Raw genomic sequence first — 24,735 nt, 5'->3', positions numbered from 1 at the left:
CTCTTTAGGAAATATCTTTAATTCACACAACAAACCTACAAGATAGATTGAGGTATTCCCATCTTATGAATGTGAAGGCAGGAAATTTGAGAAGTTAAATAATTTGTGCAAAGTCACATGGGTATTAAGTGGCAGAGCTGAAATTTAAACCAAGACTGTGTCTCTAATACTGGCATTCTTTTAAATATACATCCTTGCTTGGTTTTATGTTTTGTGTGTGAGAAAGAGAGAGTGAATATGTGTTACAGTATGTTGTTACCATGGCTTTTCATTTTTGGTTGACCTATTTTGGTATATCATTTATTAGCAATTTTCTAAAACCTTGTAAATGGCTTGTAGTAATAACAGCTGACATTTATTGAGCATTTATAATGTGCCAAATGGTATTCTAAATAATTTACATGCATTAACTCATTGAGTCCTTACAACAATCTTGAAGGATAAGTAGGAATTTGATAAAGAAGGAATGCATTTCAGGTAAATAGAATGGCATGATGAAAGCAATAGCAGTGAGATATTAAAGGGCATATTTAGGAGACAGAGAGATGTCCAGTTTAGCTATGGTAGGAGATAATTTTGAAAAGGACCAAATTATAGAGGAAGATCTTGAGTGCTGTGCTAAAGAGTTAGGTCATTTTTTTTTTTTTTTTTTTGGGCCGAGGACCAACATAGCAATATGTATGGTTGAGAGTATGGGTTTGTATCTATATGTCTGATACATATAAGCATTTTAAGTGATATTATTTATGAATTCAAAAATTAAAGTTATTAGAATTATTCTTAGGATGCATTATGTATATATATTTTGGAAGAAATACTTTGAAAAATCAAGAGATGAAAAGTAAATTATAAAGAAGCTATAAATGAGGGAAATACAAGACTTCTTTTCTGGAGTAGGATTAGGGATATAGGAAAGGAGAAAGGTGTGGGAAGAGGGGATAAGAAAAGAGAGAGAGCCAGAAAGGCGGCCGGAGGCGTTATGTCCATTGAGAGGTTTCCTTGTTATTGTCCCTGATCTTCAGTAAAGTCAGTTAAGCTCATGAAATACTTGATGTAAGAGGAATTTTTCTGGAAAAAGGTTAAATTTGGCATCTGGGATGAAAACAACAACACATTATCATTGCAAGAGCTAAAAGCACATAGGACCATAACCTTAAGCTGTGAAGAATTAGCAGAAACCTTAGGGCTAGCTTTGGACTTCTACATGTCATATCATTTTTGGTTCAAACAAATGCTGGCTAGGACATTGATCATGCCCAGAAGGAGCACATCAAAATCATAACTGAATATATGCTTGTGAAATCATAGGAATTACATATATTAGTTTCTGTCCTCTGTTCCTGACTCGGAACTAAAACCCTTATAATATCCTGAGTGGTAGGGGTACTAGGAACATCTTTTGTTCTAGTGTTTGGTCTTTGATCCCAGTTCCTAACACAGTTGGTAACTCTTAGAATTTGCTGAGTGATGGTGGTGATGGGAGTGTCTCATAGGAGCTCCTAAATCCCTTGGAATTTCCTGGTTGATTAGAATGCATCTTTTGTTCTAATAAGGTGACTCTGTTGGTTTCTGGATGGCATCTTGTCACCAGAAAGACCAAGCCATGATTAGAAGCTTGGAACTTTCAGCCCATTCCCAATCCTCTGGGGAAGAGAAGAGGAACTGGAGATTGAGTTGATAATTTATCATGCCTATGTGATGAAGCCTCCATACGAATCCCTAAAGTATGGGATATGGAGAGCTTCTGGGTTGGTGAACACATCCACCTCCTGGGAGGTTAACACACTCCAATTTCATGGGAGCAGAAGCTCCTGTGCTTGGGACCCATCTAGACCTTGCTCTGTGTACCTCTTCATCTGTATTCTTTGTGACATGCTTTATAATAAATGGCAAAATATAACCAAGTGTTTCCTTGAGTTCTGTGAGTCATCATAGCGAATTACCAAACCTGAGGAGGGGATAGTAGGAACCGCTGATTTGTAGCCAAGTTGGATGGAAGTATGGGTAATCTGGAACCTACTTCTGATGATTGGTATCTGAAGTGGAGATTGATCTTATGGGACAGCCCTTAACCTGTGGGGTGTGTGCTAACTTTAGGTAGTTAGTTCATAATTGAAGTATGGGATTCCTGGTTGGTGTCTGCAGAGTTGGAATATCGGTTGGTGTGGGAAAAACCTTCACACATTTGGTGTCAGAAGTGAAGTGTTGAATATAGACTAAAAGGAAGTGTTTTTCCACTTCATGCTTTAAAAAGATAACTGATGGTAATGTAAAAGAATTGAAAGTCAGCAGGCAGGACATGATGACTTTGATATAGGGCAATGGATCTGGAAAAGAGAGGACGGATTTGAGATGTTTTAAGGTAGCATCAACAGCATCTGGCAGATGATTGGATTTGGGGTCTTCGAAGACAGAGAGGAAACAAAGATTTAAATATCTCCATCTTGGATGATAGTGTTGGTAACCAAAAGTGGTATACTAGAGGAAGCCTGAATTTTAGGGGGAAGATAATTTAAATTCAGGTATGTATTATTTCAGGTAGGCTGTGTGGAAGTGAAGGATAGACATATTGATTTGTTAAGTTCCCCCCCCGCCCCAGCAAGATGGCATTTAAGGCCAATAGATAAGATTACATTGATGGAAAGTAGAGGTGGAAAATATCTGTCTTTAAGGATATACTGAAGAAGGATCAGTGAATTAAACTGAGAAAGGAAAGGCAATATATAGCACAAAATTCACAATAGTATACTACTGTAGAAACCAAAGGAAAGACATTTGCAGAAAAAGGCGGTTTTACAAAGTGTATAAATGCTTAAAAGAGATAGAGCAGGAAATAGCCTGAGTAGACAGCGTAGGGTCTGGCAATGAGAAATTACTGATGACTTTTGAGAGAGCATTTTTACTAGAGTGGTAAGAACACAAAAGTAAAAGCAGTCATATTAATAGCAGCTAGTCTACATTTACTGATGCTGTGATATGTGCTATTTGCTGTGGCTCCATGATATGTGCTAAAACTAAATTGCATTGTTTTATAGAACGAATAGTTATGATACTGGAGTAGAGAAGAATTTATTTTTTATAGTCTGAGACAGTGTCTTGCTCTGTTGCCCAGGCTGGAGTGCAGTGTCACAATCATGGCTCACTGCAGCCTTGACCTCCCTGGGCTCAAATGATCCTCCTACCTCAGCCTCCCAAGTAGCTGGGACCACAGGTGTGTGCCACCACACCCAGTTAATTTTTTATTTTTATTTTTTGTAGAGACAGGGTCTCCCTATGTTGTCCAGGGTTGTCTCAAACTCCTTGGCTCAAGTGGTCCTTCTACCTTGGCCTCCCAAAGAGTTAGGATTACAGACTTGAGCCACCGTGCCAGCCAAGAAGAACTTGTATAAACTGTAAAACACAGTCTATAAAGGGAAATATTAATCAGTTTGACCAGATAAAATTAAAACTATCCACATGATATTTATACAAATATGTATAAATATACATATATAATAAATATATGTACAATATATTACATTAAATATATGTGTATGTTTATATATACATATGTGTATATATACATATACATATGTGTATATATACATATGTATGTATGTATATTTAAAAATACATATATGTATATGTATACACATGTGTATATATACATAAACATAGACATAGTGTATATAACATATAGTCTATAATCATAATTATATAATTATACTGTATAATTTTATATAATTATACTGTGTAATCATACTGTATAATTATATAATGTAATTATATGATATAATTATACAGTATAATGTATCACTTAGGTAATATATAATTATATATTTATAATAATATATTATAAATATATATTTACACATACATTTTATAGTATGTGCAAAGATGTATCAGGAAAGATTAGTCTACAAAACAATAAAGAACCACAAATGAATATGCATTGAATATAAAAACTTGAACAACCCAAGAAAAATGAGCCAAGATTATGAAGAGGTGCTGTCTAATTAGAAACTTGAATGGCCAAATATAAGAAAATGCATATCCTGGTAATAAGGGGAATGCAAATGAAAATGAGATACTATTCTTATCAGATATAATATACAAAAATTTAAAGGTTTGATGATATCAAGTGTTAGCAAGGGTATGAAGAAATGGGAACTGAAACACTGCTGGTGGGACAGTAAATTGGTATAACCGGTTTGTGAGAAATTTGCGAGTACCTAGAAAAATAGAGAATATGTATAACTTACGACCCAGCATTTCTAAGACCCTTAAGTATTTACAGAGAAGTTCTCCATATGTGTGGAAAACACATGTACAAGAAATTTATTGTAGCTTTAATAAAAAGTTGGAAACAAGTATTCACAAGAAGAGGATTAGATGAATAAAGTTATTCATTCATTCCACAAGTATTTATTGAGAGCTTACTATGTGCCAGGCACTGGGGTTACTGCTAAAGGTATGAAACACACAATCTTTACTCTCAAGCAACTTACAGTCCAGCAGATGAGAGACATTAAATAACTAGAAAAATATTCACTTTGGTGAAATTTTAGTTCCTAACACATGTGTAGAAGTTATTGCCCTGCCTTGTCAAGACTTTCTTTGTTGCCTCAACAGAAATATAATATTCTCTTCACCTCATTTAAGATATTTTAATGCTAACATTTTCTTTTTGTCATTACAGACTTATGACTTTTCACATTTACTGTATGTTGGTTGATCTCAACCAATAATCTTTTGATGCTCAAATTGTCGTGACATTGGCCAGTGGAAGGTCCTTTGAGATTTGCTTCTGTATCTTTCAACAAATCCATATTAATCTTATGAAACATCTTGTTTTCTTCCAAACCACATGTTCAGACCCACTTTGTACTTTACAGTATCAGATGGGAAGCTAGCAATTTCCCATTGAGTCCTCATTGTTTTTTTTTTTTTCTTTAGCAGAAAAAGTGTTAGAGACCATAATCTGAGTGCAAAGGTGCTTTGTGGGCATGATATTGACCCAGGCCATTTCAGTGGACAAGCTTGAACAGATAAATGTTTTCAGTGTTTTTCTTATAAAGGCATGAATTCAAATTAATATTTGAAAGTATTTCTAACTGGATCATATTCCTACTTAAATTCTTGATTCTTTAATATCTCCTTTTCTATCATAGAGAAATTTTCTAGTAGTTACTTTTGCTAAGGATTTTAGTGAAATTACTTTAGCTGATGTCACTCATCTCCCATTTTCTGTGGTGTTTATCTGATGGATAGTTTCATTCATTTGTTTCAGTTCCCTTTCTGTTTGAAGGCATTGACATTCTGATATCTCACAAGTCTAAGTACTTAGAAGGTAGCGGCTTTCAGCCACAGTGGTTTTATATCACTGCTACCCTCTGAGTCATCTACAGTGAATTCATTCATAAGAATTTAGTACAAGATTCTTAAACTTGATTCTGTCTCTGTTATTTAATTTCTAGTAATATTAGAACATGGTTGCAAAAATTAGATTATTTTAACAATGCTGAATCTGCCCTGATTTATCAAACTTTTAAACCTATCTTCCTACCTTTCTGAGCTACAAACATACTTCCTTGTATTATGCAGTTTTTCCTTCTCATTATATCATGCTATGTACTGTTATGTCAAGGTGTATAGTACATAAATCCAAATGGCCCTCCTAGTATTATCTAGACCAAATACCAAAAGTAAAAAAAATTGTTGCCATTTGTCTGTGATCTGTCTATGAAGAAAACAATTAAGAATTTATTTTATTTTTAATAAGCCTCATCTTTCCACAGATCGCATGCCATCACCTGGCTAGGATTTTTTCACGTCTTCTCTTAGGTGACCAGGACATGATGGGCCTAAGAGCTATTAAGGAAAAATTACTTTAGGGTTATCTCTGGTATACCAGTTGTATCTTAGGGACCAAAATGATTTAACATCTGTCATTGTGGATTTGTCTATTTCTTCCTGAATTTCCATCAGTTTTTGCTTCTTTTACAGTAATTCCTACTTAATGTCACAGATAGGTTCTTGGAAACTGCGACATTAAGTGAAATGATATACAGCAGGTCCTCAACATCCTTTTGTTCAACTTCATTTCATTATAACAATGATGAGAAAAAAATTGATTGTATTGTACGTCATTTTGCTTAAAGCCACAGTTTCTGAGAACCTTTTGACAACATTAAGTGAGGACTATTTTGAAGCTCTGTTATTAGGTACATAAACATTTAGAATTATTGTTTCTTAATGAATTGACTCCTTAGTAGTTTTGAAATGACCTTCTTTATTCCTGGTGAATTCTTTGGTCTGAAGTCTATTTTGTCTGATATTTATATAGCTACTTCACAGACACACAACAAAAAAACAAAATTTCAGGCCAGTATCCCTGATCAACATCAATGCGAAAATCCTCAATAAAATACTGGCAAACCGAATCCAGCAGCACATCAAAAAGCTTATGCACCACGATCAAATTGGCTTCATCCCTGGGATGCAGCAAGGCTGGTTCAACCTACGCTAATCAATAAACGTAATCCATCACATAAACAGACCCAATGACAAAAACCACATGATTATCTCAATAGATGCAGAAAAGGCCTTTGATAAAATTCAAAACTGCTTCATGGTAAAAACTCCCAATAAACTAGGTATTGATGGAACGTATCTCAAAATAATAAGAACTACTTATGACAAACCCACAGCCAGTATCATACTGAATGGGCGAAAGCAGGAAGCATTCCCTTTGAAAACCAGCACAAGACAAGGATGCCCTCTCTTACCACTCCTATTCAACATAGTATTGGAAGTTCTGGCCAGGGCAATCAGGCAAGTGAAAGAGATAAAGGGTATTCAGATAGGAAGAGAGGAAGTCAAATTGTCTCTGTTTGCAGATGACATGATTGTATATTTAGAAAACTCCATTGTCTCAGCCCAAAATCTCCTTATCCTGATAAGCAACTTTAACAAAGTCTCAGGATACAAAATCAATGTGCAAAAATCACAGGCATTCCTATACACCAATAATAGACAAACAGAGAGTCAAATCATGAGTGAACTCCCATTCACAATTGCTACTAAGAGAATAAAATACCTAGGAATCCAACTTACAAGGGAAATGAAGGACCTCTTCAAGGAGAACTACAAACAACTGCTCAAGGAAATAAGAGAGGACACAAACAAATGGAAAAACATTCCATGCTCATGGATAGGAAGAATCAATATCATGAAAATGGCCATACTGCCCAAAGTAATTTATAGATTCAATGCTATCCCCATCAAGCTACCGTTGACTTTCTTCATAGAATTGGAAAAAACTACCTTAAAGTTCATATGGAACCAAAAAAGAGGTTGCATAGCCAAGACAATCCTAAGCAAAAAGAACAAAGCTGGAGGCATCTCACTACCTGACTTCAAACTATACAACAAGGCTACAGTAACCAAAACAGATACATAGACCAGTGGAACAGAGCAGAGGCCTCAGGAATAATGCCACACATCTACGACCATCTGATCTTTGACAAACCCGACAAAAACAAGAAATGGGGAAAGGATTCCCTATTTAATAAATAGTATTGGGAAAACTGGCTAGCCATATGCAGAAAACTGAAACTGGACCCCTTCCTTACACCTTATACAAAAATTAACTCAAGATGGATTAAAGACTTAAACATAAGACCTAAAACCATAAAAACCCGAGAAGAAAACCTAGGCAATACCATTCATGACATAGACATGGGCAAACACTTCATGACTAAAACACCAAAAGCAATGGTGACAAAAGCCAAAATTGACAGATGGGATCTAATTAAACTAAAGAGCTTCTGCCCAGTAAAAGAAACTATCATCAGAGTGAATAGGCAATCTACAGAATGGGAGAAAATTTTTGCAATCTCTCCATCTGACAAAGGACTAATATCCAGAATCTACAAGGAACTTAAACACATTTACAAGAAAAAAACAATCCCATCAAAAAGTGGGCAAAAGAGGACATTTATGTGGCCAACAAATATATGAAAAAAAGCCCATTATCACTGGTCATTAGAGAAATGCAATAAAAACCGCAATGAGACACCATCTCATGCCAGTTAGAATGGTGATCATTAAAAAGTCAGGAAACAACAGATGCTGGAGAGGATGTGGAGAAATAGGAATGCTTTTACACTGTTGGCGGCAGTGTAAATTAGTTCAACCATGTGGAAGACAGTGTGGCAATTCCTCAAAGATCTAGAACCAGAAATACCATTTGACCCAGCAATCCTATTACTGGGTATATACCCAAAGGATTATAAATCATTCTACTATAAAGACACATGCACATGTATAATTATTGTGGCACTATTCACAGTATCAAAGACTTGGAACCAACCCAAATGCCCATCAATGATAGACTGGATAAAGAAAATGTGGCACATATACACCATGGAATACTATGCAGCCATAAAAAAGGATGAGTTCATGTCCTTTGCAGGGACATGGATGAAGCTAGAAACCATCATTCTCAGCAGACTAACGCAGGAACAGAAAACCAAACACTGCCTGTTCTCACTCATAAGTGGGAGTTGAACAATGAGAATACGTGGAGACTGGGAGGGGAACATCACACACCGGGGCCTTGCGGCGGGTGGGGAACTAGGGAAGGGATAGCATTAGGAGAAATACCTAATGTAGGTGATGGGTGGTTGGATGCAGCAAACCACCATGCGTGTGTATACCTATGTAACAAACCTGCACGTTCTGCACATGTATTCCTGAACTTAAAGTATAATAATAATAAAAATATAGCCACTTCAGCTTTCTTTTGCTTAAAGTTACATGGTGTATCTTTTTTCATACTTTACACTTTATTTGTGTCTTTACATTTAAAATATGTTTCTAATAGGAAGTACTAGCTGAGTCATGCTTTTTTATCCAATGTAATAATCTTTGCCTTTTAAATTATGGTATTTAGGGCCAGGCATGGTGGCTCACGCCTGTAATCCCAACACTTTGGGAGTCCGAGGCAGGTGGATTACTTGAGTCCGGGAGTTTGAGAACAGCTTGGCCAACATGGAGACACCTCATCTCAACTAAAAATACAAGAATTAGCCTGGCATTGTGGTGCATACTTATGTGTAATCACAGCTACTCAGGAGGCTAAGGCATAAGAATCGCTTTAATCGTGGAGGCGGCGATTGCAGTGAGCCAAGACTGTGCCACTGCACTCCAGCCTGGGTGAAAGAATGAGCCTGTTTCTCAAAAACTAAAAATAAATAAATAAATAAATAAATGTGTTTAAACCATTTACATTTAATATGATTATTAATAAAGCTAGGTTTAAATATATCATGCCATTATTTGCTTTCTATTTGTTAAATCTTTTCTTTGTTCTCTTCCTGTTCTACCTGCTTTTGGATTGAGTATTTTTATGATTCTCTTTTATCTCTTTTGTTGTCTTATTAGCTATAACTTTTTATTGTTATTTTAGTGGTTTAAAGTTTATAGTGTACACCTCGGACTTAATCACAGTGTGCCTTCAAGTGATATACCAATTAACATGTAGTAAAGAACCTTACAGTATACTTCACCTTCTCCCTCTTGGTCTTCATGATATTGTTGTCATACATTTTACTTATTTATATATTATACACCCCACACATTTTACTTATTTATATGTTACACACCCCATAATAAATTGCTATTATTTTGTTTTGAATAGTCAAATATCCTTCAAAGAGGGTATCATGTTTGGTGTTCTTCATTCCTTTGTGTGAATCTGTATTTCCATCTGGACCAGTGGTTTAATCATGGCTCAATGCAGCTTCAACCTCCTGGCTCAAGTGATCCTCCCACTTCAGCCTCCCAAGTATCTGCACTGCACCTGGCTAATTTTTTATTTTTTGTAGAAATGAGGATCTCACTATGTTGCCCAGGCGGGAGTGCAGTGGCACAATCTTGGCTCACTGCAGCCTCTGCCTCCCGAGTTCAAACAATTCCCTTGCCTCAGCCTCTCGAGTAGCTGGGACTACAGGTGCCTGCCACCATGCCTGGCTAATTTTTGTATTTTTAGTAGAGATGGGGTTTCACCATGTTGTCCAGACAGGTCTTGAACTCCTGACCTCAAGTGATCCACCTGGCTTGGCCTCCCAGAGTGCTGAGATTACAGGCGTGAGCCACTGCAGCCAGCCAGAATCTTCCTGTTTTAGCCTCCCAAAGTGCTAGGGATTATAGGTGTGAGCCACCATGCCTGGCTAAGGTTTCTTTTAATGCAGGTTGGCTGGTGATGTCTTCTTCCAGCTTTTGTATGTCTGAAAAAGTATTTATTTTGCCTTTGTTTTTGAAAGATGTTTTTGCTGCGTATAGGATTCTGAGTTAATGATTTTTTTCTTCCGTACTTTAAAGATGTTGCTGCACTATCTTCTTTTGTTTCTGGTGAGAAATCTAATATCATCCTTGTCTGTGTCCCCTCTTCAAAGAGTTAATTATGTATAGAATATAGGATATTATTATTAATAACGAGTATTATTGATAATACCTTAGTTAACTCTACAGTATGTAAAACATTTCAGCATTCAAACTTGATTTTCATAGGCAGAATAAGATTTATCTTTTAAAATTAGAAAAAAGGATTAGAAAGATTGTGACATACTTCACATCTTAAGACAGTAATGATAATGTTTGTTACCATTATAGACATTTCTCTGGTTTTCTTTAGACCATATGTTTATTTTTTAGATGAAGATAAAACCTTATCTGCAGGATCGGGATGTACAATAGAGGATCACGTAATTGCAGGAAATGTAGAAGAATTTCGTAAAGATTTCATTTCTAGAATATGGCTGACCTACAGGGAAGAATTCCCTCAAATAGAAGGCTCAGCTTTGACAACAGACTGTGGGTGGGGCTGCACATTGAGAACTGGTCAGATGCTCTTGGCTCAAGGACTCATACTACACTTTCTTGGTAGAGGTAAATCAAATCTCTGATTTTTTTTTTTTTTTTTTTTCTTTTTTTGTCGTCGATATTTTTCCATTTGAATTCCAGCTTACAAACTGCATGAAATTCCCTGAGGTTAATTTCTTGACTGAGAAATTCTAAGGAGTTGTAACTAATTTGGGGTATTGCATTTTTTTTTTTTTTGAATTGGGTCAGATATGACTTATATGTAAATTTTCCTGATTCCCTTTTCAAAAATGTAGGTTAAATATACCTGTTATTCTTGGTCACCATTATGAGTTAAGTTAGTTCAATTTTTAGTACCCTTTGGATTTTATTGTTGTTACTATTTCTTTCCTTTTGGTTGAACTCTGGATTATCTCCAGTTTAGTTAAGTCCTGGGCAGGTCAATAACAGTGACTTTGGGGAGATATGTAATATTTTTGAAATTTTAAGAGACTTTACTCTGGTTTCTTTATTTTCTCCCTACATGTCGATAATGGTTTAAAAGTATTTTTTATCTTTATTAGTGTGATTATACTCAGTTATATTAAATCGATTAGACATACTCTTTTAAATTAAAAAAAATTTTTAGCAATAGGGTCTCACTCTGTTGCTCAGGCTAGAGCACAGTGATGTAATCGTAGCTTATTGCAACTTTGAACTCCTGGGCTCAAGCTATTCTCCTGCCTCAGCTTCCTGAGCAGCTGGGACCACAGGTGTATGCCACCATGCTTAGCTAATTTTTAAACTTTTTTGTAGAGATGTGGTCTCACTGTGTTGCCCAGGCTGGCCTTGAACTCCTAGGCTCAAGTGATGCTCCCACCTTGTCTTCCCAAAATGTTGCGAGTACAGGTGTGAGCCACTGTGCCTGGCACTAGACATATTCTTAATAAGGTCATCATGCAGTTTTAGACCCTACAAAATGTCGTTGATACTTAACTTACATATATATTTTTTCCTAATGTGCCACCTTTGTGTTAGTCCATTTTTAATAATGTGTACATTTGCAGGAATATTTTAATTTACAATTTTAGGATATCATTTGATTATTAAATACTGTCAGATTTTTATAAGTGTTAAGACAGTATCCCTACAATGCATGGCATATATTTAGTAACTTTTTTGTAGAGATTATTGATGAGATTATTTAGAGAGAATGTTTATTGAAGAATGGTGTCGAAAATGTAAGGAAAAATAATTTTTAAAATGGTTTTCTGGGATGATTTATTTATAGTCTTGTGCAGTTATGGGCAAAGATTGGAATATTTTTCAGTCCTCACTAGATCTCTGAATCTATGACTTATTTTGTTAACTTAAAATTATATGCATGTTTGGGGATTGTCTTGTTATTCAAAACAGTGACATAATGGATATATTTGATTTTTCGAGGTCTTTGATCTTTTATGATTTCCTTTATTAACTGTTAGAGAATTGTTATTACTCTGTTAATAATGATTAAGTTATTCTGAAGAAATGTACAAGAAAATATTTTGAAAAAAATTTCATACTTCCATGGTCAGACTTCTATTTTAACATATAATCAAAACATCCACTTTCTGAAGATATCTCTTATGAGTATCATAAATGTTAGTAAATATATTTATTGTGCCTTTGGGTAGTCAAGACTGGATGTTTGATAAGCAGTCTGATAATGAAATATAAAAGTCTTTATTCTATCTCAGCACTGTCAAAGAACAGAAAAAAGAGCACCTGGGATTGTCCATTTTTACCCAAGGTTACTATTTTTTCTTTCTTTCGTCTTACATTTTTGTAATTTTTTTCTTGATTATATGAAATTTTGGAAACTACAGAAAAGTACAGAGAATAATACCATTAAGCTATAAACATCATTGATATTTTGGCATATTGTTGTCTTGTACTTTTGTTTTTTAAGCAGTTTTATTGAGCTATAACCTGTGTACCATAAATTCACTCATTTCAAGTGAACAATTCAGTGGTTCTTAGCGTAGTTATAGAGTTCCACAATCATCACCATAAATCTAATTTTAGAACATTTTTATCATCCCTTGAAGAAATCTTGTACTCATTAGCAGCCACTCCCAATACCTCTCCATAAGCAACCATTAATCTACTTTTTGTTTCCATATATTTGCCTATTTTTGAATTTACTATCTTAGTAACCCAAATGACCTTAAATGCTACATATTAGTAGAATTGTTAAAGTATCTTTTTAAAAGATCTGAACACTTTGCTTTGGAACTACTATAGCTTGGACCTGGCCTGATGCTTTGAATATTGAAAATTCAGACTCTGAGTCATGGACTTCCCACACTGTCAAAAAATTTACTGCATCATTTGAAGCATCGCTTTCAGGGGAAAGAGAACTCAAAACCCCAAAAATTTCTCTGAAGGAAACAATTGGGAAATATTCAGATGATCATGAAATGCGAAATGAAGTTTATCATAGGAAAATCATCTCTTGGTTTGGTGATTCCCCCTTGGCTCTTTTCGGCTTACATCAACTAATAGAATATGGAAAGAAGTCTGGGAAAAAAGCAGGAGATTGGTATGGACCAGCTGTGGTTGCTCACATTTTAAGGTAAAATTGTTTTAAAATCTTTCTTCTTGTGATAGAGGTCCCCAGGATCAAGAGATACTGATTTTTGCAATTTGTATATATAATTGGAACTTTAATAGTCTAACTGTATGAGAATGTTGATAAAGACGCTTTCATTTGCCAATAGAGAAAAAGAAGACCTATTGCGGCTCAAGTTACATTTAATTTATTTACTGACAAATTTTTATTCTCTTTCTCTTAGGTGTAGATATGCCAGGTCTCTTTCTAACCAGGTTTTCATTAGAATACCTTATTGAAATGCTCTAAACACTAACATCTCTTTCAACCTTGGAACATGCATAACATTATAGTTTTTTTTTTTAAAAGTGTAACCTGGGGGCTGTAATGTACTGATGGTGTAATGAAATGTCAAGAGCTAAAATTGATGTTTTCAGCATTTCTTTGCACACATCAAATTCTTGTGAATTGTAAATGTATGGCACTATTAATATTATAATTATATCATGGTAAAAGTAAAGGATCTGTGACATTCAGGATAGTTAGAAAAAAGTTGAAAGTCAAATTTCACTTTACTTCAGCTTTTTATGTACCGTTTATTTTGATACCAAGTTTTACAAAAAATTATCTTATTTGTGTGTGTATCCCATTTTTGTTATAAACTAAATCATCAATATTTCATAAAAGTATAACATGTGATTTAATTTACTCCATTTAAAATCATGTATAAATTTGAAATCATTACAAAGCACTTTTGCATATTAACATGCTCCTATATTTTATAGGCCAGATGCTTACAGTTGAAAAGTATTTGCCTAATATTATTAATTTGATTGTTAATAATATATCAATTCCAACTTGGTATGACATTTATAAGAGCATAATCATGAAAGCGTAGTTTCTACCCTTCAAGATGTTCTCTACTCCGGGGGACAGCAAACTTTTTCTGTGAGTGTCAATAGTAAATATTTTAGGCTTCACAGGTCTTGTAAAAGTTTCTGTTGACCATCTTTCCTCTCCCTCCAGTCCTTTAAAACTGTCAAAACAGGCCGGGCTTGGTGGTTCACGCCTGTAATCCCAGCACTTTGGGAGGCCGAGGCGGGCGGATCACGAGGTCAGGAGATTGAGACCATCCTGGCTAACACGGTGAAACCCCGTCCCTACTAAAACAAAAAGAGGCACAAAAAATTAGCCGGGCGTGATTGCGGGTGCCTATAGTCCCAGCTACTCGGGAGGCTGAGTTAGGAGAATGGCGTGAACCCGTGAGGCGGAGCTTGCAGTCAGCCAAGGTCGCACCAGGGCACTCCAGCCTGGGCGGCAGAGCGAAACTGCGTCTCAAAAAAAAAAAAAAAAACAAAAAAAAGCTATTAAAACCATTCTTACCTTGCAGATGGTACAAAAACAGGACGCAGGTTTTATTCAGTTTATTGGCATAGTTTGTCAATCTTTTTTCTACACTAACACATAAGAACATGAATAATAGAACATTTTAAATTAAATAATTACATATATCGTTAAATAAAATTATATTTCTACAATTTACATAATCATCGTTTATAGATATTGTGATTGTTTTCACATCATGTACAGCATTGAGAACATTATACTTAGGAATATTGTTTAATTTATATTTTTACTTGTATAATTTCAAGAGCAAAACTCCGTCTCAAAAATAAAAACCAAAAAAAACCTGTCAAAACCATTCTTAGCTTGCAGATGGTATAAAAACAGGACACAGGTTTTATTCAGTTTATGGGCATAGTTTGCCAATCTTTCTTCTATGTGCCTATCACATAGGAACATGAATAATAGGACATTTTAAATTAATTACATATATAGTTAAATAAAATTATGTTTCCACAATTTGCGTAATCACTGTTTACAGATACTGTGAGTTTTTTCACATCATGTAGAGCATTGAGAACATTATACTTAGGAATATTGTTTAATTTACATTTTTACTTATATAATTTTAAGACTTGAAATTAGGAAATTCGTTTGTTTAGGTCGTATAGGTTTTTGAATGAAGGAAAAAAGTCATGCTGTTGTTTAAAGAACGAAAAGTTTCTTAAGTGTACCAGAGGACAGACACAGTAATTGCCTCCTAGTCAGTAATGTAAGTTAATTTGCAGCAAATCTTGCAGCATATTCATACTGCTGGTAAGGTGAGTGATTGAGAGAAATCCTTCATTTTGGAGGGAGAGGAGTAGAGCTTTATACCCAATAATTTTTAAAATGTATTTTGTAATTTATGTTTTAATGTTCTTTGAGTAATTTAATGTAATATTCAACTTTGAAAATTTTAATCTGATGTCTGATACGATTCAGATAATAGTTTTTGACAGCAGACACTATGAATTAAATAGGAAAGTCACAAAACTCCTAACATTTTTTCCTTCTTAAATTAAATCTTTAGTTACTAATAGGAAATGTTAGGATTTTGAAAGATAATGCTTGTTATTTTCTCAGAAAAGCAGTTGAAGAAGCAAGACACCCTGATTTACAAGGAATAACTATTTATGTTGCACAAGATTGTACAGGTAAGGAATGTATATAATTCTAATTTTTATCTGTTTTATTTGGTCATACTTTTTATATGTGTTTAGCTTATCCCAGTAATACCATAAATGATTATGAAGGTAGGGACCATGTCTTATACATTTTTGTTCCTAAATGTAGTAAGCACTTAATAAAAATATTTTTTGATTGAATACGTACTATGAATTTTTAGTTGCGTTATTAAAATAAATTCTCAAAGAATTTCAGCATTTCAAATAATTAAAAGAGATAGGCAGGAAAATTTAACATAGGTATATACTTGGGCTGCATGAGTGCTGGGTATCATTTCATTGGTGGATGTGTTTCAAGGAAAGAAAATTCTTAGTTTATCTTATGAGGAATTGAATATATTTCTCACTAATACTTCAGTAAATCATCTAATAATGATGCAGCTATTGTCCAGTTTTGCTTTGTTTTATTGTTTTGGGTCTTCTTTTTGATGATCACTCTCTATACAGGTTATTTTTTATCCAAAATGTTTGAGACCACAGGTGTTTCTGATTTTGTATTTTTTTGGACCTTTCAATATTTGCATGTATGTAATGAGATACCTTGGGGATGGGACTGAAGTCTAAACATGAAATTCATTTATGTTTTGTATACTCCTTATACACATAGCCTGAAGGAAATTTCATACACTATTTTTAACAATTTTGTGCATGAGACAAAGTTTTGGCCATGTTTTGATTGCAACCCATCACATGCAGTCACATGTAGAATTTTTCACTTGTGAAAAATGCTGTGCTCTTAAAGTTTGAGATTTTGGATTAGGAATGCGCAACCTGTAGTAATTTTGAAACTTTGTTGTGGATAAAATAGACACCTTAATTCTTAATAAAATAAAAATGGCTTAGCCACCTCATGCTGTTAAGTATATTTTTTACAGGAATACTGTTACAATAATAAAATATGTTAATGTTTTAGAAAAGTTAAATATACTTCAATCATGTTTTAATACAAGGATATCTATAAAATGCTTAAGGTTACCCTGATAACCAACTAGTGTTTGTAGTATGTAATAGTAGTTACCAAATATTCATGCGTTTTTGTTTGGCCTTTTGTTAAGGTTAATTTCCTTGTAAAGAAAGACTAATATCCATAATTATAGCCATATGAAAATAAAAGGTCTAAATTTTCAGATAAGTATATGAGTTTTGCAGGTACTATGTTTGTTTTTCAAGTAGGAAGTCTTGCAAAACATTTGCTGTGTTAAATAGTTCTAATTAAGCCTAAGGATATACCTGAACAAGTAATCATTAAATGAATGTATGAATTTGCCTTTTGTGCTTTTATTGACACAGTCAGCCTAGATATTTGCTATGTATAATTAATTAAGCAAACATTACAATGTTCCTTGTTATAGAAATGGCTTGTGTAATTTGAAGTAGTTCTTAAAATTTTTATCATTCATGTTTAAGACTCCTAAAGGGAGAACTTGTATTTGTATAATTTGATAGACTATGAGATTAGGAATTAAGTGAAACTAGATTTTATCAATGATTTATTACCCCTCTGTCTTCATTCGTGTTTTTAAAGGTTTTGTTTTCCATTTATTTTCTCTTTTTCTTATTCTGTGTTCTCTTCCTTTGTAATTGCATCTATTTTTATGGCTTTAAATACTTAGGACTATGTACTGTGTACTAGGACTTTTAAAAGTACATTTTTAGGGCCGAGCATGGTGGCTCATGCCTGTAATCCCAGCACTTTGAGAGGCCACGGTGGGGGGCTCACTTGAGCCCAGCCGTTTGAGACCAACCTGGGCAACATGGTGAAACTCCATCACTACAAAAAATACGAAACTTAGTCGAGCATGGTGGTGACATGCCTGTAGTCCCAGCTACTCGGGAGGCTGAGGTGGGAGGATCACTTGAGCCCTGAAAACGGAGTTGCAGTGAACTGATACTGTGCCACTGAACTCCAGCCTGGGCAACAGAGTGAGACTGTCTCAAAAAACTACATTTCTAAGCCTACCTGAGTCAATATGTGATAACGCATATTTTCTGCCACCTTTCAAATATCTCCACTTACATATTCTACAAACACTTCAAATTCAGCATGTTTATAAGTACACTTACTGTTTCCCTCGGTCCCACCCCTTTTTCTTTCTATTTTCTCTTGATTAATAGTGGCATGTCCACATATGCGCTCAAGTCCTAAGTAGAACCCACTTATTCTTGACCGCTTTTTCATTGCTTATATTATATTTAGTCAGTCAACATTTAAGAAAATGGTCCTGAAATCTGTTCTCTCATCTCCATTCTCGTTGATTTAAATCAGACCCTTACTTCTTGCTTGGACTTTAACTTGATTTCCCTGTCTCTCTTCCCTTTTTGGTCCATCTGATCAAAAGAAGCTGATCATGTCCCTTTATCTACAAACCAATGAATGCCCATTAACTCTAGTCTCATGTTATCTTGGCACATGAAGCACGATGAAGTCCTTTATAATTTGTCCTGAACTACATTTCCAGCATCACCTTCTAACACTATCTTCCATACACAGTACACTAAAGTATTTTCCACCCTCAGGCCCATTCCTTAGACATGGTGTCATTATCTTTATCCCCATGCCTTTGTGCATATTATTGCCTCTGCTTGGAATGCTCTTATTGTTAGAATGTCTCTCGTTAAGTCTTATTCATTCTTCAAGAACACACACAAAGGTTACACCTTTGGCAGTCTTTCCCAACTCTTGTTAGGCGGAATTAGTTTACTTTTCCTCTGTGGTCTGTAACATTTTGGAAATACTTCTATTAAATATTGTACTTGTAATTCACTTGTGATACCACCTTATAATTATCTGTTTCTTATATATAATGATTGTTGAGGTAGCAGGCGTAGAAGTAAGGTATCAGAATCATTTGGTTGAGATTTGCTGCTGTAATGAGCCTCTGTTACAGAATTGGACTATGTCATAGCACTTATATTGGAAGTGGAGGGAAAATACCAAACGATTGGGCTCGACATTCTTTGAAGTCAGGATCTTATTTATTTTATACTTCTCTAGTGTAGAATGCATCAATAAATAGCAGATCCTCAATAAATGTGTGTTGATTGAAGATGAAGGGTAAGAATGCAGTCTCCATCCTGATGAGGGAGAACTACCATGGCATTTTTGTAGCTTTGGTTTCAATTGACTATGGGAGATAGGGGAGTTAGGTGAAGAGAAGAATTTGATAGCTCAGTCTAAATTTGGAATTTAAAGGAAAGAACTGGGACAGAAGTGGCAGAATTTCCTATTCAGCTCTTCTGGGAAGATCAGAAGAGTTTCATTCAACTGACAAGGAGTATGGATGTAAAGTATGTTTTGAATAAAACTTTAATTTGAATAAAATAAAATTTTGTCTATATTTGCTTCTACCAAATCTTCCTCTTTTCTCTTAACTGTGGTACTTAGACTGTCATACCCAACACCGTACCAGAACTGCTCTTTTCTCTTTCTCTCTCTCTTTTTTTTTTTTTTTTTGAGACAGGATTTTACTCTGTTGACCAGGCTGGAGCACAGTGGTGCGATCATAGCTCACTATTACCTAAAACTCCTGAACTCAAGTGTTGCTCCTGCCTCAGCTTCCCAAGTAACTAGCATTAAAGGCATGCATCACCATCTCTGGCTAATTTTGAAATTTTTTATAGAGATGGGGGTCTTGCTGTGTTGCGTAGGCTGGTCTTGAACTCCTGGCTTCAGGTGATCCTCCTGCCACAACCTCTCAAAATGCTGGGATTATAAGCATGAGCTGGCCAGGCGTGGTGGCTTACACCTGTAATCCCAGCACTTTGGGAAACCAAGGCGGGGGTATCACAGAGTCGGGAGTTCGAGACCAGCCTGGCCAATATGGTGAAATCCAATCTCTACTACAAATAAAACAATTAGCTGGATGTGGTGGCAGGTGCCTGTAGTCCCAGCTACTCAGGAGGCTGAGGCAGGAGATTGGCTTGAGCCCAGGAGGCAGAGGTGGCAGTGAGCCAAATCGTGCCACTGCACTCCAGCCTGGGCGACAGAAGGAGACTCCATCTCAAAAAAAAAAAAAAAAAAAAAAAAAAAAAAAGCGTGAGCCATTGTGCCCACCCCAAAACTGCTCTTACCAATAATTTAATCTTTCTAAGCCTCGCAGTAACTTCTCAGTCCTCATATCACACAATCTATCAGTAGCATTTGAGAGTGTTGACTCTTTCCTCTTCCTCCTTACAACATTTTGTTTACTTGATTTCTAGACACTGCTCTGTAGATTTTCCCTCTACCTCCTTATTCACTCCTTCACAGCCTCGTTTTTTGGTTTTTCCTCATCTCCTTGATCTCTAAAAATGTTGTTTTAGTGCTCAGCATTTAGACTTCATCTCATCTCTTTTTCTGTCTATGCTGATTTGAATTGACCAAGTCTTGTGGCTTTATAATGCAGATGGTAATCTGCATGTTGGTAACTCCCAAATTGATAGGTCCATCCTAGTCCTCTCTCCAAATTCCAGTTGCATATGTCCCTGTCTACTCAACCTTTCTATTTACCTAACAAGTATCTCCAACTTACCATGTCTAAAACTGAATTCCCAGTTCTCCCTCCTATATTTTCCCCTCCTCCAGTCTTCCATGTCTTTGTAAATGGCAAACCATTTACAAATGGTTTGCTTAAACCAAAACCCTTCAAATCACCTGTGACTCAATTTTTTCTCTCACATCTTACATTTAATAGTGAGTCCTTACTTTATCTTCAGATACATGAACTGATCACTTTTTTTTTTTTTTTTTTGGAGATAGAGTCTCACTCTGTTGCCCACGTTGGAGTGCAGTGACACCATCTCGGCTCACTGCAACCTCCGCCTCCCAGGTTCAAGCGATTCTTTGGCCTCAGCCTCCCGAGTAGCTGGGATTACAGGTGCCTGCCACCATGCCCGGCTAATTTTTTGTATTTTTAGTAGAGACAGTGTTTCGCCATGTTGACCAGGCTGGCCTTGAACTCCTGACCTCAAGTGATCCACCCACCTTGGCCTCCCAAAGTGCTGGGATCAGAGGTGTGACCCACCACACCTAGCTGAACTGATCACTTTCTACTACCTGTAAGTGACCATTCCCTTTTTTTTTTGACATGGAGTCTAGCTCTGTCACCCAGGCTGGAGTGCAGTGGCGTGATCTCCACTTACTGCAAACTCCACCTCCTGGGTTCATGCCATTCTCCTGCCTCAGCCTCCCGAGTAGCTGGTACTACAGGCGCCCGCCACCACGCCCAGCTAATTTTTTTGTATTTTTACTAGAGATGGGGTTTCACCGTGTTAGGATGATCTCGATCTCCTGACCTTGTGATCTGCCCACGTCGGCCTCCCAAAGTGCTGAGATTACAGGCATGAGCCACCGCGCCTGGCCGACCATTCCTTGTTTTTACAGTTACTACCTTTGTTCAAGCCCCCATCATCTCTTGCTGGATAACTGCAGTGGCTTTGTAACTGTTCTCTGTGGTGTAGCCCTTGCCCCTGTAGCCTATTTTAGTTTTAGAGTAAAATGAAAGCAAGTTTATTGAGTAAGTAAAGGAATAAAAAAATTGCTACTCCATAGGCAGAGCAGCCCCTTGCCTGTACAGTCTATTATGAACACAGGAAACAGGCTGTTAAACTATGAGTCAGATTAGGACATCCCTAAACAATTCTTTAATGGTTTCCCATCACTGAAAAACTGGTCTTTACAATGGTTTTCAAGAGTTCATACAATCTGTCTTCATTCTCCTCTATATAATGTTATCTTCTAATCCCATTTCCTGCTACTGTACCCCTTGTTTACTTCCCTCCAGAAGACTGTCCTCTTGTTCCTGGGACGTGCTAATTATACCTCTGCCTTAAGATATTTGTACTTTTTGATCTTTTAACTTGGAATGCTTTTCCCCTAGGTATCTGTATTACTTGGTTTCTTTCTTTTGGTCTTGACTCAAATATTTCTTATAAGATCTTCCCTGGCCACCTTATTTTAAATTGCCTTGCCCTCAGCATTTCCTGTTCACCCTTCTCTCTTCGTTTTTTCGAAACACACATCATCATCTCTATTTCCTCCATGAGCATGCATGCTCAAGGAGAGTGGGAATTTTTCTGTTTTGCCTACTGCTGAAAGCCCAGTGTCATATAGTAGCTAGCTGTCAGTAAGTATCTATTGAATACATAAATCAGGTAGGTATTTTTTTAAAACTTTTATTTTAGGTTCAGGGGTACATGTGGTACTTGTTAGATAGGTAAACTTATGTCACGGGGGTTTGTTGTACAGATTATTTCATCACCCAGGTATTACACCTGGTACCCAGTAGTTATTTTTTCTGCTCCTCTCTCTCCTCCCACCCTCCACCCTCAAGTATACCCGAGTGTCTATTGTTCCCTTCTTTGTGTTCGAGAGTTCTGATCATTTAGCTCCTACTTTTAAGTGAGAACATGCAGTATTTGGTTTTCTGTTCCTGTGTTAGTTTGCTAAGGATAATGGCCTCCAGCTCCAACCATGTTGCCACAAAAGACATGATCTCATTCTTTTTTATGGTTGCATAGTATTCCATGGTGTATATGTACCACACATTTTCTTTAATCTGTCAGATGGCCACTTAGGTTGATTCTGTGTCTTTGCTATTGTGAATAGTGCTGCAGTGAACATTTGTGTGCATGTGTCCTTATGGTAGAATGATTTATATTTTCCTGGGTATATGCCCAATAATGATTGCTAGGTCAAATGGTAGTTTTGTTTTTAACTCTTTGAGGAATTGCCATACTGCTCTCTACAATGGTTAAACTAATTTACACTCCCACCAGTGATATATGAGCATTCCCTTTTCTCCACAACCTTGCCAGCATCTGTTACCTTTAGACTTTTTAATAATAGCCATTTTCACTGGTGTGAGATGGTATCTCATTGTGGTTTTGATTTGCATTTCTCTAATGATCAGTGGTATTGAACTTTTTAAGATATGCTTAATTGGCTACATGTATGTCTTCTTTTGAAAAGTGTCTTTTCATGTCCTTTGCCCACATTTTAATGGAGTTATTTGTTTTTCTCTTGTAAATTTAAGTTCCTTACAGATGCTAGATATTAGACCTTTGTCAGATGTATAGTTTGCAAATATTTTCTCACATTCAATAGGTTATCTGTTTACTATTTTGATAGTTTCTTTTGCTGTGCAGAAGCTCTTCGTTTAATTAGATCCCATTTGTCAATTTTTGCTTTTGTTGCGATTGTTTTTGGTGTCTTTGTCATGAAATCTTTGCCTGTTCCTATGTCCAGGATGGTATTGCCTAGGTTGTCTTCTAGGGTTTTTATAGTTTTGAGTTTTACATTTAAGTCTTTAATCCATCTTGAGTTGATTTTTGTCTATGGTGTAAGGAAGTGGTCCAGCTTCAGTCTTCTGTGTATGGCTAGCCAGTTATCCTAGTGGTATTTTTAACTTACTAAGACATTTCTGGTGATGCCAGAGATGACATAGCCGACTGTCTATTGCGGGTAGAGGATAAATTTGGGTAAAAATATTTCTGAAAATCACTTTTATATAAAATTTAATATATATTTATTATGTTTTTCTCAGTTTACAATTGTGATGTAATTGATAAACAGAGTGCTTCCATGACTTCTGATAATGCAGATGACAAAGCTGTTATTATTCTAGTTCCTGTTAGACTTGGTGGAGAAAGAACCAACACCGACTACTTAGAATTTGTGAAGGTATGAAATAAGCGCTGATTTTTTTTTAAGGCAATACTAGCTAATATGAAAAATATAGAAGGTTTGCAATTTTTTTTTTCTGTTAAATGACCAGTGATGATTTTACAGTTGTATGTCATAAAGTTTGACATTAGAGATTTTAAATTTCAGTATTATAAGACCAATGTGAGTTGAAGAGCACAGTGTTCTATAACAATGAAAAGCCTTTTAATCTTTGTAGCTAATCAGGGAGACACAAATGCAGCAATAATCATAACCTGTAATATAGTTACAGTTTCATTATTCTTATTTGTAATTTTAAGTATGTATCTTTATTCATAAAACTAGTATTAAACTGTATCATATTAATTATTGAAAAAACTCTATTACTGCTATATTATCTCATAATATGTTTCCTATGACACCATGATGTCAATAAGAGATGAGATTATTTATGTAGATAGAAATAATGAAGATATGAAGATAGTATTTGGAGGAGTTCCAACTTTGTTTTTTTTCATTGTTAAAAATCGGTTCTTTGTGGAGCACATTGTTTGGTTTCTTGTACCAAAAGAACCTGTGTAGTTATGTTATCTTGTTTTGGGCACCAAGACATTCACTGACGATAAAATACCTTGGAAATAGTTAGTTTCTGATTAAGGTGAAAGTTTTTAGATTTTTTCATAGTTTCAATAAAATTCTTCATTTTTTTGGTAGTCTCTTTTTGCAGCAATAGTTGGAATTCTTCTTTAAATGGAGTGTTATGGGATATAGTAATGTTGAAATAAAGTCTGGATCTGTCTTTTATGATTAATAACAATTTGTTCCTTCCATGAGGCATTAATCCCATATTATGGTCTCTGTATATTTAGTTGGAACATCTGTTCTCAGGGTAGATTGTGCTAATTCTAGAAATCTAGAGCAGTTGTTTTTAACATATGATACATGGAAGTTTTTTAGCTGGTATACAGGCTTTTCTTAATAGTTACTAAGATTTTGGAAGCACATTTGTTACAGTAACAATACTGTGATATATCAATGACATATTAATCTTCCAAATAAAGGTAAGGTTTTGATGTCTGACATGT

At 35.6% G+C, this 24,735-nt stretch overlaps 1 protein-coding gene across 9 annotated transcripts in view; it reads left to right on the top strand.

Moving 5' to 3' along the window:
• ATG4C (autophagy related 4C cysteine peptidase) overlaps nt 1-24,735 on the top strand; it is an 81,781-nt gene that overhangs the window by 21,552 nt on the left and 35,494 nt on the right. For all 9 annotated transcript variants that reach the window (XM_007978494.3, XM_007978488.3, XM_007978489.3 and 6 more), the window contains 4 exons: nt 10,699-10,932; nt 13,132-13,462; nt 15,908-15,978; nt 23,532-23,668. In XM_007978494.3, coding sequence (XP_007976685.1) covers nt 10,699-10,932; nt 13,132-13,462; nt 15,908-15,978; nt 23,532-23,668 — 773 coding nt within the window. The remainder of the gene's footprint in view (nt 1-10,698; nt 10,933-13,131; nt 13,463-15,907; nt 15,979-23,531; nt 23,669-24,735) is intronic.

The sequence above is a fragment of the Chlorocebus sabaeus genome, chromosome 20, assembly GCF_047675955.1.
Source record: "Chlorocebus sabaeus isolate Y175 chromosome 20, mChlSab1.0.hap1, whole genome shotgun sequence".
Taxonomy (NCBI): Eukaryota; Metazoa; Chordata; class Mammalia; order Primates; family Cercopithecidae; genus Chlorocebus; species Chlorocebus sabaeus.
This window is presented reverse-complemented; position numbering and strand designations above follow the sequence as displayed.